This window comes from Salvelinus sp. IW2-2015, linkage group LG26 (assembly GCF_002910315.2).
Source record: "Salvelinus sp. IW2-2015 linkage group LG26, ASM291031v2, whole genome shotgun sequence".
In the NCBI taxonomy this organism is placed as follows: Eukaryota; Metazoa; Chordata; class Actinopteri; order Salmoniformes; family Salmonidae; genus Salvelinus; species Salvelinus sp. IW2-2015.
Window position 1 is genome coordinate 9,765,274 of NC_036866.1, and position 16,308 is coordinate 9,781,581.

General features: G+C 40.1%; 1 protein-coding gene and 1 long non-coding RNA gene across 3 annotated transcripts; one reads left to right on the plus strand and one right to left on the minus strand.

Annotated features, from left to right (window-relative positions):
* The first annotated feature begins 330 nt into the window (after positions 1-330).
* Positions 331-8,867, plus strand: LOC111952512 (mediator of RNA polymerase II transcription subunit 26). Of its 2 annotated transcripts, none has more exons than XM_023971245.2 (3): positions 331-710; positions 6,111-6,185; positions 6,295-8,867. In XM_023971245.2, exons 1-3 carry the CDS (start codon positions 639-641, stop codon positions 7,954-7,956), a joined length of 1,809 nt encoding a protein of 602 aa, XP_023827013.1. In that variant the 5' UTR covers positions 331-638; the 3' UTR covers positions 7,957-8,867. The 2 variants fall into 2 exon arrangements, with proteins under 2 accessions (XP_023827013.1, XP_023827012.1); XM_023971244.2 differs by having other exon boundaries at positions 332-710; positions 6,108-6,185.
* Positions 8,868-13,253: 4,386 nt separating this feature from the next.
* On the minus strand, positions 13,254-15,374 carry LOC139023044 (uncharacterized). Its single transcript, XR_011474119.1, has 3 exons — positions 15,051-15,374; positions 14,529-14,679; positions 13,254-14,349 (listed from the first exon to the last, which is right to left on the minus strand). It is a non-coding gene; the product is annotated as an uncharacterized lncRNA (long non-coding RNA).
* Between the last annotated feature and the right edge of the window lie 934 nt (positions 15,375-16,308).

The window sequence follows — 16,308 nt, forward strand, 5'->3', positions numbered from 1 at the left end:
CTGCGCCCCTGCCCAGTCATGTGAAATGCATAGATTGGGGCCTAATGCATTTATTTCAATTGACTGATTACCTTATATGATCTGTAATCAATAAAATCATTAATTGTTGCGTTTACGTTACTGTTCAGTATACATACAGAATAATACGAACTGCTCTGAGACAACGTTGACCAGCTAGTGTTCGGTGACACATCCATACTGCAATATAATAACCCAGTAATGAAACTGAAGGTATACAAAAAATAATACCTCCTTATGTTGATACATTTCCATTCACAGTCGATGGCAGTGTACGTGGTGACATCTGACGTTTCTGTGTTACAACATTTCCCACCATGCACCAGGAGAGCGTTTTTCAACAGCAGAGAAACCGATGTTGAAAGACCACTGCCACAGCGTTGGCTACTGCCGAAGAGGCAGTCGAACACATGAGTATTCGATAGATCCTCTCTCTGGAGACAGTTATTCATTGCAAAATACATGAATACACCTGGACAAACAATAAAGCCCCATAGAATATGGGGCTTTATTTACTAACACATCTCCCAAAAGGCCTGTGAGTGTCTAAGTCACCCACCCGTCTTTTCGGAGGATTCCTCGCCCTCGTCTACTGTACTGATCCGCACCACCGCCAGGCAATGACATCGGCTACGGCAACTCCGCAGGAGATGAGAGACCGGCTGATGCAGGCCATCGATGGCCAAAGCAATGTGAGTTAATTAGTTAACGTTTCCACAAATTTTAAGTGTCTGTGCCCACAATTGCAATGGTCCCCTATTGTGATTGTCTTATGACTAACGTCGACAGTGTACATTAGCTAACTACAGTAACGTTAGCTAACGCGCGTTAGTTAGCTGTAAGCCTGGTAGCTAGGTAGATCTAAGAGTTTGTTAAACTAAGTAAATACTAGATACTAAGCTAGTTAATTAGCTGTGTAGTAACTAGCTAAACACACTGGACTCTGGACTGACCCCCAGCATGTTGATAGCTTCGTATAAACAATACCGCGGTGTTGCTGGTAATGAACCATTCATGTAAACTCGCGAGATCAGGCGGCTTGCRAGGCTAGCATGTTGACATATTCGGTTCTCAACCAATAGTATAAATCAATCATTATTCTCAACCGTTATTATACCTCAGTGTTTTCAACCTGTCTCAGTTATGCTAATAAGATAACTATCTGCTTACCTGTCATTTAGCACAGCTAGCTAGTTAGTTTTGACTTCGAAGCTTAATGTTAGCTAACTAGCAAGCAAGCTAACTACACTGGGGGAAAAAATATGAACGCAACATGTAAATTGTTGGTCCCATGTTTCATGAGCTGAAACAAAAGATCCCAGAAATGCTCTATACCCACAAAACGCTTATTTATCTCAAATTTGTTAGTGAGCATTTAAACTTTGCCAAGATAATCCATCCACTTGACAGGTGTGGCATAGGGCTTAATTCATTTAAATTGACAGATTTCCTCATATGAACTGTAACTCAGTAAAATCAATGAAATTGTTGCATGTTGCGTTTTATTTTTGTTCAGTGTAGTTAAAGTTGCGAACAGTACCGTTGCCTAGGATTGTTGTAGCTAACCAGAGATAAAAACTGCGACTTTCTCGGAGTTTAGTCCACCACTCTTTTACTGATTTTAAGTTAGGACCAAGTAGACTGGCGAGTGTGTACATTCAGCTAACTGCTTACTAGGCACTGTAGCTAGCTAACCAGCTAACTAAATGGAAGAATGACCTGACCACTCAATGGAAGAATGACCTGACCACCCAACACCAATGTCAGCAATGTCTTTGGTAATTAGCTACATGTAGCATTCACACACAGTCAGTGATTAGTAAAGAGAATTTGACAGACAAGAATGTTTAAATTGGAAGCGCACTAAACATATTCAGCACAGCCAGACTTGGATCAGTTTGTAGTGTAGGCTTAGTATGGGTGCCATCAGTCAAAGGCTACTTATGCTATTTGATATTAACAAAGTGTTCCCTTGAAAGAAATGGCTGAGGTAACCAAATGTGTTGTTGAAGTGACAACACATTGCAAGGATTCTTGCCAAGTCTGTTGGTCAGGACTTGTGGGCCTACCTATCATAGGCATTAGTGCTGAGCAATTTAGTGCTTTTTGAAGTCGGTTTGATTATAAAAAATATATATATATAAAAAATAAAAAAAAGAAGTCCCGTATTTCAGTTTAACATTATTTTTTTTACATGCATTATGAAATAATGACCGTAAAATGATAAGCTTTTTAATGTAAATTCCAAAGCCAAAAATAGTTAACATTCAATTGCCAAAAAATGAAAATATTCCATTGTCTCTCAGGTCCACATAGAAAAATAGGAAATATTGAAATATTTCAGTTGTGTATATTTCGTTTTATTTAATTTGATTATTTTTCATTCCTTAAAGTAATCTCGGCTCAGGCAGTAGCAGCCAGCCAGACAACCATCTAACATGACTCTGTTCTCCCCGTACTGTCTTTAGTCATCCTATTTAGCTAGACTAGCCTGCCTAAGTACTGTATGCTGCAGAGCTGTCAGATGATCATTTTACTAGTTTTTAAAAGTACATAAGGCATACTTTCAACAGTGGTGTAAATTAATACTTAAGTAGATTTTTGGGGTTTCTGTACTTCACTATTTTTATTTTTGACAACTTTTACTTAACTACATTCCTAAAGAAAATTCTGTACTTTTTACTCCATACATTTTCCCAGACACCCAAAAATACTCGTTACATTTTGAATGCTTAGCAGGACAGTAAAATGGTCCAATTCACAAACTTATAAAGAAGACATCTCTACTGGCTCTGGTCTGGCGGACTCACTAAACACAAATTCTTAATTTGTAAATGATGCTGGAGTGTGGCCCTGGATATCCGTACATTTTAAAAACACATTGTGCTGTCTGGTTTGCTTAATATAAGGAATTTGAAATGATTTTTACTTTTGATACTTAAGTATATTTCAAACCAAATACTTTTACTCAAGTAGTATTTTACTGGGTGACTCACTTTTACTTGTGTCATTTTCTATTAAGGTACCTTTACTTTTACTCAAGTATGACAATTGGGTACTTTTTCCACCACTGACTTCCACAAACTGTCTCTATCCGTCTCTCTCGTCGTAGTGTTGTGTACATTCCGCTCTCATGCGGCGGTGTTTGCGGTCTGTGTGTATCTTACCCTAACGTAGCAGGCGTAAAAGTGTATCCACTTTGATCCGGAAAATAACAGTGGATTATGACTGTTAATGGATTATGACCATTGTATTTAATTACCACATTTATGCGCTGAACTAGGTTGAATATTTGCTTCAGGAAAACTACAACTCTCAGCCCAGCGTCCCATATCTTAACTTAATTTCTCTCATGAATGAGGATGGGGTCATGGCTAGAAGGGATCCAGGTTTAATCAAATTAATGTCAGATTTGACTTTTCGCAGCAGGTTAGGAAAATTAATGTTGCAGCTTAGGAGAATTAGGTTAAGGTTGGGAAAAGGTTTAGGGTCAGCTAAAATTTCAACTTTTGACATTACTTTGACCAGTGGTGGAAAAAGTACCGAAATCAAATTTTATTGGTCACATACACATGGTAAGCAGATGTTAATGCGAGTTTAGCGAAATGCTTGTCCCAATTGTCATACTTGAGTAAAAGTAATGATACCTTAATAGAAAATGACTCAAGTGAAATTCACCCAGTAAAATACTACTTGAGTAAAAATCAGTGTTTGGTTTGAAATATACTTAAGTATGAAAAGTAAATGTAATTATTAAAATATACTTAAGTATGAAAAGTAAAGTAAAAGTGTAAATCATTTCAAATTCCTTATATTAAGCAAACCAGTGGGCACCATTTTCTTGTTTTTTTAAATTTACGGATAGCCAGGGGGCACACTGCAACACTCAGACATAATTTACAAACAAAGCATTTGTGTTTAGTGAGTCCGCAACATCAGAGGCAGTAGATGACCAAGGATGTTCTCTTGATAAGTGTGTGAATTGGACCATTTTCCTGTCCTGCTAAGCATTCAAAATGTAACGAGTACTTTTAGGTGTCAGGGAAAATGTATGGAGTAAAAAGTACATACTTTTGCTTCACTACATTCCTAAAGAAAATAAAGTTGTCAAAAAAAATAAAAATAGTAAAGTACAGATACCAAAACAAAATGACTTAAGTAAAAATACTTTCAAGTACTACTTAAGTACTTTACACCACTGAYTTTGATAAAAGCTGGAATCTTTCTAGCCATGTCTGAGAAATGGTGTGATAGGCCCCTCCAAAATGATTTGTTTAATAACTGAAAACCCCCTGAAATGTAATTTATTCACTCAGCACTAATAGGCATACACTGCTGAAAATAACCTTTCTCTGCCAAGGCTTACAGCATAATATTCATTGAGCTAATTCAGAGCTGAGATTTGATTTGGGTTGTTTATGTTTATATATATATATATTTGTGTGTGTGTAAACAGTTTTAGTTGAACATATCTTGCACAAAACCCCCTTATTGTTGAGCCAAGTTTTTTGAATATGAATAAACCTAGCCAGTCAGATTTAGTGGATTGGGTAGGTTTAGCCTAATGCTCCTTACTGGTATGACTAGGATAGCAAACATTTGCATGTGTATTCTCAGTTTTGTAATCTCAAACTTGAAACTGCTATCGGTTTACATCCCCGGTACAGGTGCACATCTGAAAGTCCATTCAAATTTAGCCATATGCTTTTGTCCTCTTTTGTCCATTTTACAGGGGAAATTGCTGTGGGGTGCTAATCTGAATAACAGCCATTTGTATTTGATGATCAACAAAACTAAATTCATCATCAGTGAGATTTCTGTTAAACAGAGATGGCTACACCATGGAAATCTTGATAGACTACTAGCTGCTGACAGACTACTATTTGCATTGTACAAGTGGTTGAAGCTGTGTAGGCTAATGTTTGGGGGGGGGGGGGTGACATTTTATGCGAGGCTAGTAGGCCTTAACATCAGTATCTAACTACTCCTGTATATTGTTTTTTGAGATGAGGGCTTGTCATTAAAACTAAACAAAATGTAAGACGGAGGGGAACTACCAAGAAGCTAGCCAGAGAGAGGCTCATTATATGAATAACTTAGTTAAAGATATTGTAGTCCTGCTGCTGCCTGCAGACATGACTTGTTGGCGACTGTCAACCTCTATACATCCATTGATCTGGGGAACGATCCGTTAGGCCTCATCTATTTAAAAAATCTTTTTTTAAAGGAACTCCGTCTGGCTTGCAACTTACTCTAGAAAGTTGTAATAGTAGAATGCACAAGGTGCCATTTTGAAATGAGGTAGTGCATCATCAGTTTTCCTCTTGTCATTTTAGTCGAGTACCCCGAACAGTACACGTTTTTATTGTAAGCCTGGACAAGCACACCTGATTTAACTTGACAACTAATCATCAAGCCCTTAATAAGTTGAATGAGGTGTGTTTGTCAAGGGTGACAACGAAACTGTACTTTTGTGGGTACTCGTGGACCAGGGTTGTGAAACACTGCCTTAGATGGCTTATCAGAAATGTCCAGATCAACTAGCCCATGTCAGGTAACGTTTTTTAACTAGGTGTTTTATCCCAAAGATTTGTTTGTTCAAGTCACTCATATCACATTAATACACATTAGACTTGGCAATATGTATAGAATTGCAAGAACATGAGCTTTAAAACTGCAAAATGTTCTCTGCACCCCATGACAAAATGTGTAGAATTGCAGGAAATAAGCTTTAAACCTACAACATTTTCTCTCCGCATACAAGAAGGGTGTGAACAGTTCTTGTGCCCATAGAAATAGAAGTGGTGTGCACATGCAGGGGGGATGCGGGATGTTCCCCAATGGTGGAAGGGGGTACTTGAGTGAAAAAGTTTGTAAACACCTGATCTAAGCCACTGACTATGGATGTCAGTGTGTGGTTTTGAATCCAATGGTTCAATGATTTGTTATATACACTCAAAGCTCTTTATTTACAAATATCCAAATGCCTCATCTGTCTTTGTAAATAGTAATTGAGGGTTTTCCTATGGACATTTTCTGTCTTTCTTTATTATGAATAGTTTTAACATGATTTGATGTTTACTTTCCAGCAGATCTGCAACATGGTGGCTGTAATGGAAGTAATTTCCTATTTGGAGAAATATCCCATCACCAAGGAAGCACTTGAGGTAGGTAACACTAGGGGTAAATATGCATAATAATATTATGTCAGCTCTTGGATATAGATGTTGTGAAGATGGGGTTTGTACTAAAGAAAACTTCCTGTTCTTCCTCAAGGAAACCCGCCTTGGCAAGCTGATCAACGACGTAAGGAAAAAGACGAAGGATGAGGATCTCGCCAAGCGTGCAAAGAAGCTCCTGCGCACCTGGCAGAAGCTAATTGAGCCTGGGCAGAGTGAGGCACTATCCAAGGGGCATATGGGTCCGCCAGCCGCTGCCAACGGTGGTATGCATCCCTGCCGGATGGACGTCTCCCCTCCAGCTGCTATCCCACCTTCAGGTAAAATGGTTCCGGAGCTCAAGAGTAGAAATGACTTCAACAACCGTTACTCCCACAAAGCGGAAAAGTCAGGCAACCGAAAACGGAAGGGGGAACAGAGGGACAGACAGCACATACCAGTGAAAATCTCCAAAATAACCGCCTATGAAAGAACACACAACTCACGACTGCCAACAAATGGAATTGGAGCCAGTCCTGAGGCTTTTACGGACACATGTGACCCTCATCCACATCTGAAATCAGACAAGGATGGTGCTGAGCATCTTGACATCGACAGGCTCAACAAAATCCCTGTCAACGCTGTCAAACCTCACCCTAGCTCACCGGGAGTAGCCAAACCTCCGAGCACTTCCACATTGCTCAAAACGGCTGTTTTGCAACAGCATGGCAAAATGGACCTGGCTGTCTCAGGAGGGGGGCCGCATCAGCCCAAACACCCCCGAAGCAACTCATATAGTCCCAGAAGTACAAAACAGGATGCGGTAGTTAAACTGTCTACGACCAAATCAACGACTCTACTGAGCTCAACTCGGAGCCCCAGAGTTATGGACAGCTCTGGACTGGGGCCCTCTCCTTTGCGTTCTCCACAGCTTTTAACTCCATGTATGCAGGGTTCCCTCACTATTGGGCCTCTGCCTACAGAGTCTGCCCTTCATTGGGACGGACCGGCAGACGTGGACCAACGCCTTCAACAAAGCAYCAGGAGACCTGACTCTCTGCACTCCAAAGCCTCGTCCCACAGCGAGGTGAAGGCAGAGGGCGATGGTTCTGTCACTAGCACAGAGAGAAAGAGGAGAAAGAAATACAGGTCCAGAGACTATACAGTGAACTTGGGTGGGCAGCCCACGGAAGAGACCACAATGCCATGTAGGTTAAAAGACCGTAGACTTACGTTTGACCCTGTAACAGGGCAGATCAAACCCTCAATCCTCAAAGAGTCTTACCCGGAACGGGAGGCTACAGTGGCTCCGGTCACACCAGAACTTCCTCAGACAGAACTGCTCAAGCAGAACCATTGTGCACAAAATAGCCCTGTTACTCCCAGTCCGTTTCAACAGACCAACTGGAAAGAGCTGTCAAGGAACGAAATCATCCAGTCCTACCTTAACCGTCAAAGCAATGTGCTCACATCATCTGGGGCTCAAACCTCGGGGGCACACTTTTTCATGTCTGAGTACTTGAAACATGAGGAACATCATATCAAAGAGGGMAGAAAAAAACACATGCTGGTACCAAATATCCCTGATACGGACTTACCAGGGGTGAGCCGAGAGGTCACAAACGAGGATCTCAACAGAATACACAAGGAGCACTGGCCTGGGGTGAATGGTTGCTATGACACCAAGGACAACTGGTATGAATGGACAGATTGCATTTCCTTAGACTCACATGGGGATGAGGGCAAGCTGAATATCCTGCCATATATCTGCCTAGACTGAGTTTAATGAGCTGTGGCTTCAAGAGGGAAAAATGGCACCTTCCTTGGCTGAGTGCAAAAAGGCAATTATCAATGGAAGAACCTGCTCACTCCTTTGCAGAGGTGGTGTAAGAGAGGCCTTGCTAATTGTGCTGCTCCCATAAAAAGCAAACGTTGATCAGTGTTCGATGGGAGAGAGCTCAGCTGTAGCATCACTGAGGTTCTTTGAGTGGAATGGGTCCATACATTGTCTGCCAAATGCTAAGAGTTTAAGGTGCCCAGTAACTTCAAGTATGGAACCTGTTTGGCAGGTACATGCTGGCAAAGAGAATGAAACGTGTGGTTATATCATGTATGCATTTATTTATCTCTTATTTAATTTAGTTAGTTACATAAAACAAAATTATACACTTCACTTATTCAATCAGTTCTGCTTGTCAGATTAGGTAAAACTGTGTTCTGCATATTTTCTCACAAAAATTGTTTGCAGTAGCAACATTCCATACCACCATACAACTAGAACGGTTCTTGCACCAACACTAACATCTTAATATACAGGGAAACTATCTGCAAAATGACACATTATGGAAATGTGCGAGTTAATAGCATTTTCTTTAGCTTTTCCTTTTTTCCTGTTTCTAGGTAGTAAAATATGAATTATAATGGCAAAGCAGATGATGCTACAACATTGCAACTATGAGGAAAAACAGAAAAATAAAATGTTTATGCTGGAAATATACTTGGTCCCATTCCTTTATATTGTTTGCCTTATGGAAAACAATGTGTTTCCTCAAACGGAGCCTTAGTGAATGTACAGAAATGTGTCTTTTTGTGTTCAGGAATGCAGAAGAGAACATATTTGCTACTTAGTCCTTTTTTAAATGGACACGTTGATACAGTATGTGTTAATAAAAATAAAAAAGCATATCGTGAGTGTCTTTCTATCTTTCATGTGGAAAGCCGTTTGGGTCTTTGAGGGTCAAAAAAGATACACGTCAAATAAGCTTGTTGACCAATCAGGACCTGAATATGACTGCTCCGCACATACTTTAACGCGTTCCTAATTTTTTGACGTAGTGATTACACTCTCACTCGAAAAAAAAGCTAGCTAGCTCATGGATGCAAACAATGTTCATCCCCAAAAACATAGCAAAACAACATCTGTTTCAGTAGCTATAGCGAGGTGTCATCTAAAATAACCCTAATTTATAAGACCGTTCTTATTTGATTAATGGTGGTCGGACACATCTATGTGAAGTTAGCCACAATAGGGGATTTTGCGGTTAGCCTTCAAAGTAAAAGTACATCATTGACTGATGCAAATTAATACAAATAGTAGAATTATGCCATAATTGAATAGATCATGCTAAACGAGGTTGGAATGTTATATAAAATCAACAAAAGACTATTTGTTAATCTGACAAAAATATGTTGAAATCACACTGGATGTGTTATACTTTAGAATTGCATTGGGTGCATACTACCTTCACTGTACAGCCTTACCTATGGATTGTGGCTCAATGACATGGGTATCAGTCTACTCCGTGACACCCAGAGAACATTAGCGTCGTAGCTCTCATTGCGGACTCTGAAACAACTGTGAATTGAGTCACATTTATTGTCAACCTATATGTATTAAACAATATATCAGAGGACAAACAATACTGCGTTTTGGAGTCTGATARCTCTGAGGACATTGGAGAAAAAATATCTTGGGTATTGAGTAGACTGATCTCCAATCTGTAGGTAAAGCTGTACAGTGCAATACACACAATAGGCTGACTGGGGAGGTGATTTCACCCAGTCACAGTCCTGCGATAAGCTCTACAATGCTATTATTTGCATAAACTTTTCACAATTGTGTTGTGTGGGTGTCACCGAGTAGACTGATACCCCATTTCATTGCATTATTCCACCAATTGTAACCTTCTGCATCACTGTCAAATAGGTACTTTTATTTTGAAGGCAAACCGCACATTACACTATTGTGCCTAATCCTTATTGTGGCTAGCTTCACAATACTACCCTGTCTGGTTGAGCCCCATGGCTGCTTATATCGTTAGCTTTGGGCCAAATGGTTAAGTAGCTGGATAGCTATTTATTTTCATGAACCTAAGTTCAGTTTCAATTGGCGAACAAGTGGCTACCTAGCTAATACTTCAAAGGATCCCTAAATCATTGTTAAGAATAATGAAAATTACTGTAGTTTCTACTGGTCATTGTTTTCTGGCTGGTTGTATTGGTGCTAGCTAGGTACCAAGCTAAAGCTAGTTATCCCAAACACCGCTTCCATTAATTTCAATGGAAGGAAAGGGTAGAGGGCGGGGGACCTTTGGGCGGTGCGAAGGTGGCGTGGGAGGCGGTGAAAGAGTTAAACTTTACCCAACTTTATGCAAATCACCAGAGGCGACCACTGGGCGATGACCAATCATATCGAGTGGTTTGTCCCATGACGAATTTGACGCTATGCCTCCCAAGGCTGGAGACTTTCTTCAGCAAAGATGGCTGACAAAAATACTAGGACGGAAGCAAATGTAAGTGATTGAAACGTTAACGAATCATCCCAAAAATGTACAGTTGACAGCAATATGTTAGTTAATGTAGAGAAACGATTATGCATATTTTTTTTAAATCATAAAGTTAATTTACGAAAATCGCGATTTAGCAAGTTAGCTGACTAGCTAACATTAGCCAGCTAGCTTTATGTCGTGACATGAGTATGAAATTGTAATTATGGTTGTTTGTTTTAGGGACTCCTGAAACAACCAGCAAACCAGGCTGTCGTCTTGTGAAACAGTGGATGTAAAGAATCTAGTAACTAGCTAAAGCATTTACTGCAAATTGAATGTAAAATTTGTTCAGCTTGCCTTGCTGATATTTGCCATGCAATGGAGATAGTTAGCTACGTTCTAGCTTATTGTGCAGTGTAGGATAAAAATACCTGTATATGCCTATGGATGTGTAGCTAGCTATCTAGCCGATCTGTGTATGGACCCAAACGTTTGGTATACATATTTGTTCAGAACCAAGCTATGAACCTCAGCTATCATAGCCAGTTGTATTAACTTCAAAACAGTCTGAATGACATTAATGAAGCCTATGTAGAGTAGAATATAACTTTGTGCCAAGGATTTGATTTAATTTATTTCACCTTTATTTAACCAGGTAGGCAAGTTGAGAACAAGTTCTCATTTACAATTGCTACCTGGCCAAGATAAAGCAAAGCAGTTCGACACATACAACAACACAGAGTTACACATGGAGTAAAACAAACATACAGTCAATAATACAGTAGAAAAATAAGTCTATATACAATGTGAGCAAATGAGGTGAGATAAGGGAGGTAAAAGGCAAAAAAAAGGCCATGGTGGCGAAGTAAATACAATATAGCAAGTAAAACACTGGAATGGTAGATTTGCAGTGGAAGAATGTGCAAAGTAGAGATAGAAATAATGAGGTGAAAAGGAGCAAAACAAATAAATAAATACCATAGGGGGAGAGGTAGTTGTTTGGGCTAAATTATAGATGGGCTATGTACTGGTGCAGTAATCTGTGAGTTGCTCTGACAGCTGGTGCTTAAAGCTAGTGAGGGAGATAAGTGTTTCCAGTTTCAGAGATTTTTATAGTTCATTCCAGTCATTGGCAGCAGAGAACTGGAAGGAGAGGTGGCCAAAGGAAGAATTGGTTTTGGGGGTGACCAGAGAGATATACCTGCTGGAGCGCGTGCTACGGGTAGGTGCTGCTATGGTGACCAGCGAGCTGAGATAAGGGGGGACTTTACCTAGCAGGGTCTTGTAGATAACCTGGAGCCCGTGGGTTTGGCGACGAGTATGAAGCGAGGGCCAGCCAACGAGAGCGTACAGGTCGCAGTGGTGGGTAGTATATGGGGCTTTGGTGACAAAACGGATGGCACTGTGATAGACTGCATCCAATTTATTGAGTAGGGTATTGGAGGCTATTTTGTAAATGACGTCGAGGATCGGTAGGATGGTCAGTTTTACATGGGTATGTTTGGCAGCATGAGTGAAGGATGCTTTTTCGCGAAATAGAAAGCCAATTCTAGATTTAACTTTGGATTGGAGATGTTTGATGTCAGTCTGGAAGGAGAGTTTACAGTCTAACCAGACACCTAGGTATTTGTAGTTGTCCACATATTCTAAGTCAGAACCGTCCAGAGTAGTGATGTTGGACGGGCGGGCAGGTGCAGGCAGCGATCGGTTGAAGAGTATGCATTTAGTTAGGATTCAAGTCGTATATACATGTAGTTATTACCATGCATGAGATCCCCACATTGTAGCCTGTATATTTAATATATTCAATGATCATGTACTCTACCTTGGCAAATAAAGGTGCAGTTCAGGTATGAATGTCTAAGATTATTTTTCAGTCATATCCAATACCAGGAGTATCAAATCCAGTCTTTGAATGATGCGTGTCTGCATGTGTAACAGTTTAACTTTAGTACGTCCCCTCGCGCGAACCAGGGACCCTCTGCACACATCAACAACAGTCACCCACAAAGCATCGCTCCACAAAGGCCGCGGCCCTTGCAGAGCAAGGGGAACCACTACTTCAAGGTCTCAAAGCGAGTGACGTAACCGATTGAAACGCTATTAGCGCGCACCACCGCTAACTAGCTAGCCATTTCACATCTGTTACACATGTATGTATTACAATTAAACACTTCAACAGTGTTTACCAATCTTGGTTCTGGGAGATCAATGGTTACACATTGTAACTAAGACTAGAAACAGGATTTAACTAGTTAAAGGTTGATTTGTAATTTATAAAACAGTACATGTCCTATGAATCATGTAAATACTCTAAAACCCATTCATCTCAATATCTAATGCCCTTCATCTGCATTGATTTGATAAACACAGGATAGGTATAGTATTTCTGGATAGGTATAGGTATAGTATAGGTATAGTAAGTCTCTCATCAAATGAGAGACTTAATTTCAACCAGTAGAGAATGTGAAATGCTTTATTGAAAGAAGTAGTTCATTATCCAAGTGTTATAAATACATACATTAAATTTTATAATTGTAATATAAATACAAGTCCAATCTGTACTTCAATGCACATCTGTTGTGCATTATAAAAACCGAGGAAGAGGCATAAAAGGGAAAGGTAAGAGCAGGGAAGGCAGCATATGATTAATGAATCAGTGCTACCCAAATATTCTCTCAGTTCATCAAAATTACAGTGTTTCTAGTCGGCCCAAAGGTTATCTTAAGAGCGGGTAAGGTGGCGATGATGGGACTGGGGGTTGGCATCCTCTCATGTCAAAATATATTTGCAGATGAGAGACAGAGAGAGCATGTTGAAACCTTGTTTTTATTTTTTTATTCAAACATTGTTAGTCATCAATCATCAGGAAGTGAAATGCAAAACTGATCTTCGATAATTAACTCTGGGACTACTGCATCTCTATTTCAATGTAAAGCATCTCTTTAATAATACTTCCTGTTGACCTGACCAAGTGACCTCACCATGCTATGCCCTATATGTAGCAAGGTCAGATGCGGGAGGGGTTCACCTACACAGCTGATATAACCTAGAGGATTTAGGAAGAAGAGAGGGGTGAAGTGAAGGAGAAAGACTTACTGAGAAAATAAGGTAGTTAAAGACAGTGTTCAACAGGAATTTGTGCGTGTGGCTTCACCTGGTGTCCACACTAAGTGGCTACGGAGTACTTTATGCTGAAAAACAATATAGCGTAGTTATAGAAATAATGAAGTGTCTTACTATTCTCCATGGTTGGCCTTGCCTATTTTTTGAAGGTGGAAGGATCCAGTTATACACCTGAGCCTGCTTACTGTACAACACAATTCATCAATCAGATTGATACATGTGTTTGGGTTATAGGGTGTCTAATTGTTCTACATTTTTTCATTATGGGTGATTTAAAATAGCCTGTTTTCGTACAGACATCACACCCTTACCTAAACAGCACCCTCACCTGAGAAGTAGAAATCAAAGGGAGAGAAAGTGGGAATTGAATAACTGCAGTTGACATAGCTAAGTAAATGGAAGAATACTCTTATTGCAATGTGAATGGCTCTTAAAAGAGCCTTTGGTTGTGCATAGTGTAGTCTATGGCGTTGTCAGGGAACAGCACCCTCTTAGTAGAAGTAGGAGGTGAAGATCGCCTCTCTTGCTGCATTGTTGGACCCCATCCTTGAAACATCCTGCAGAGCAGCAGACTTCTCCTCTGGCACATGGCGGCGAGCTGCAGATCCCCTCCTGGTCCTCGTGTCCATCCTCATGAAGTTATGCAGGACACAGGTAGCCTTCACACACCTGAATTCCTCCAGGAGGCAGTCCCTGGTGGCTCTGGTCACCCAACCTTGCAGTGCCCTACATGTTAACTGTAGGCAATCGTTTTGAAGGAATCTCCTGTTACAAGGTATCTGTAGGAATATGGAAGACAATGTAATTAGACTTTTACATCACCAGGTCATTGTGGATTACTAAAGTATAATATCCCTTATAACAAATCATGATAACATTGGATTGATAGATGCATGTGTAGCATGTGACAATTACAGGATCATTTCAAGGATAGCATCACAAATGAATACATAAATACCACTTGAAGCTTGATGAGTTGGTCATTTGAATCAGCTGTGCAGTGCTAAGGCAAAAACAAAAATGTGCACCCCTTTGAGTCCCCAGCACTGAGAACCACTGCTCTTCATTGGGACCTCTTCATATGTAGACAGGCTTTCATAGCTCTTTATCTGAGAACAGAAAACCTCACAAGACTTCATTATACTCACATTTCAACGCACTGAATGTTATGTTACTATTATCTCCGTCCTCACATCTAGAGACAGGAACTACACAAAAGTACCTGTCCTATCCAGAATAGCCTACTTTCTTACTTTGACAGTTCGGGCTGCAAGCTAGCTAGCTACCTACAAATGCATTTGGAGTTTGTTTTTTACAGTGATAAATAAATCAAGATAGCTAATATGAAGTTAGGTAGCTGATGATATTTAATTCACTTAGCTAGCTATCTATACAGTATGTGAAGTTGGCTAGATAGCTAGCTAGCTACAGTGCAGGCTAATAATGCATCATTTAACATTTTCGAAATGTATTTACTTACTTGAATAGGTTCTCCCAGCCATGTGGACAATTTGAAACAGGGTAGCAAAGTTTGTCACCAGAGCGTTTTAGAGGATATTACTATTTACTAATTTAATAATCAGACCTTCATACAAACTTGCTAAACTGAATTTTTGACGCACGGTCAAAATGCTGCCAGCGAGTCACAATAAGCGGCAATTTAACGCTATCTAGTGTACATGCCCGGTTAACGAACGCGGTATTGTAAACAAATCGTTCATGGCCGGTGTTTGCAGACTTTTTTTGTACAGCTTTGACAGTGTTACTGATAGTAGTGGTTGCGCTTGGCTTGCACGTGCAAATTCAGAACACACAACATTCTATATTAGAACTGTGTTATTTGAAGTGCCAAATTAAAAGTTTATGACGTATCTTTTTTGACATGCAAAAACCAAAACGGTGTTCCATACTATAGTATTCTTTCAATGGAACGGTGTGCCTCAGGACAGACGAGCGCATCAACAATGGCTCGAATTTTAAACTCAATATCCGCATTGTAAACAGTTAAAGGAACTCTCTTTTGAGCCCGTCTTTCTCAAAGTAGCCTACAACATACATTGGACTTCAATGCGCTATCCAGATGACATTTTTTGATAATCTCCCTAGTTTCTATCTCTGAGCCCTCTGGTGGAGGAGCTACTATCGCTCTGCACTGCAGGTGGAAATGTGTGTTGGGCCTATAAAAACGGTGTGTGCAAAATAAATACAAAAAAAATGTTATTCTGTAAATATCTACAACACTGGAGATTTCTTTAATAGTAAATATTGGTATGGACAACCAGACATAAACGATGTTTGTTTTGCACAATCAAATTAACTGAAAACATGATTCAACGTGGAAGTGTTTAATTGTGCATGATAAATATGTCTATAACAGATGTCAAACTCATTCCAGGGAGGGCCGATTGTCTGTGGGTTTTCGCTCCTCCCTTGTACTTGATTGATGAATTGTCACAAATTAGTAAGGAACTCCGATTGTCTGGGGCTTAATTGAAAGGAAAAAACTAAAACCTGTCGACACTAAGTCCTCCATGGAATGAGTTTGACACCACTGGGCTATATGGCTGCATTTACACAGGAAGCCCAATTCTGATATCCTTTTTAAATAATTGGTCTTTTGATCAATCAGAACAATGTGTAAATTACGTGGGACCTCAGCTGTACCTACATACTGAGGACGCGTTCCTCTGCAGTCCTCTGCTCAGACGTTGCTGACGACTGTCAGATCTTACAACGCC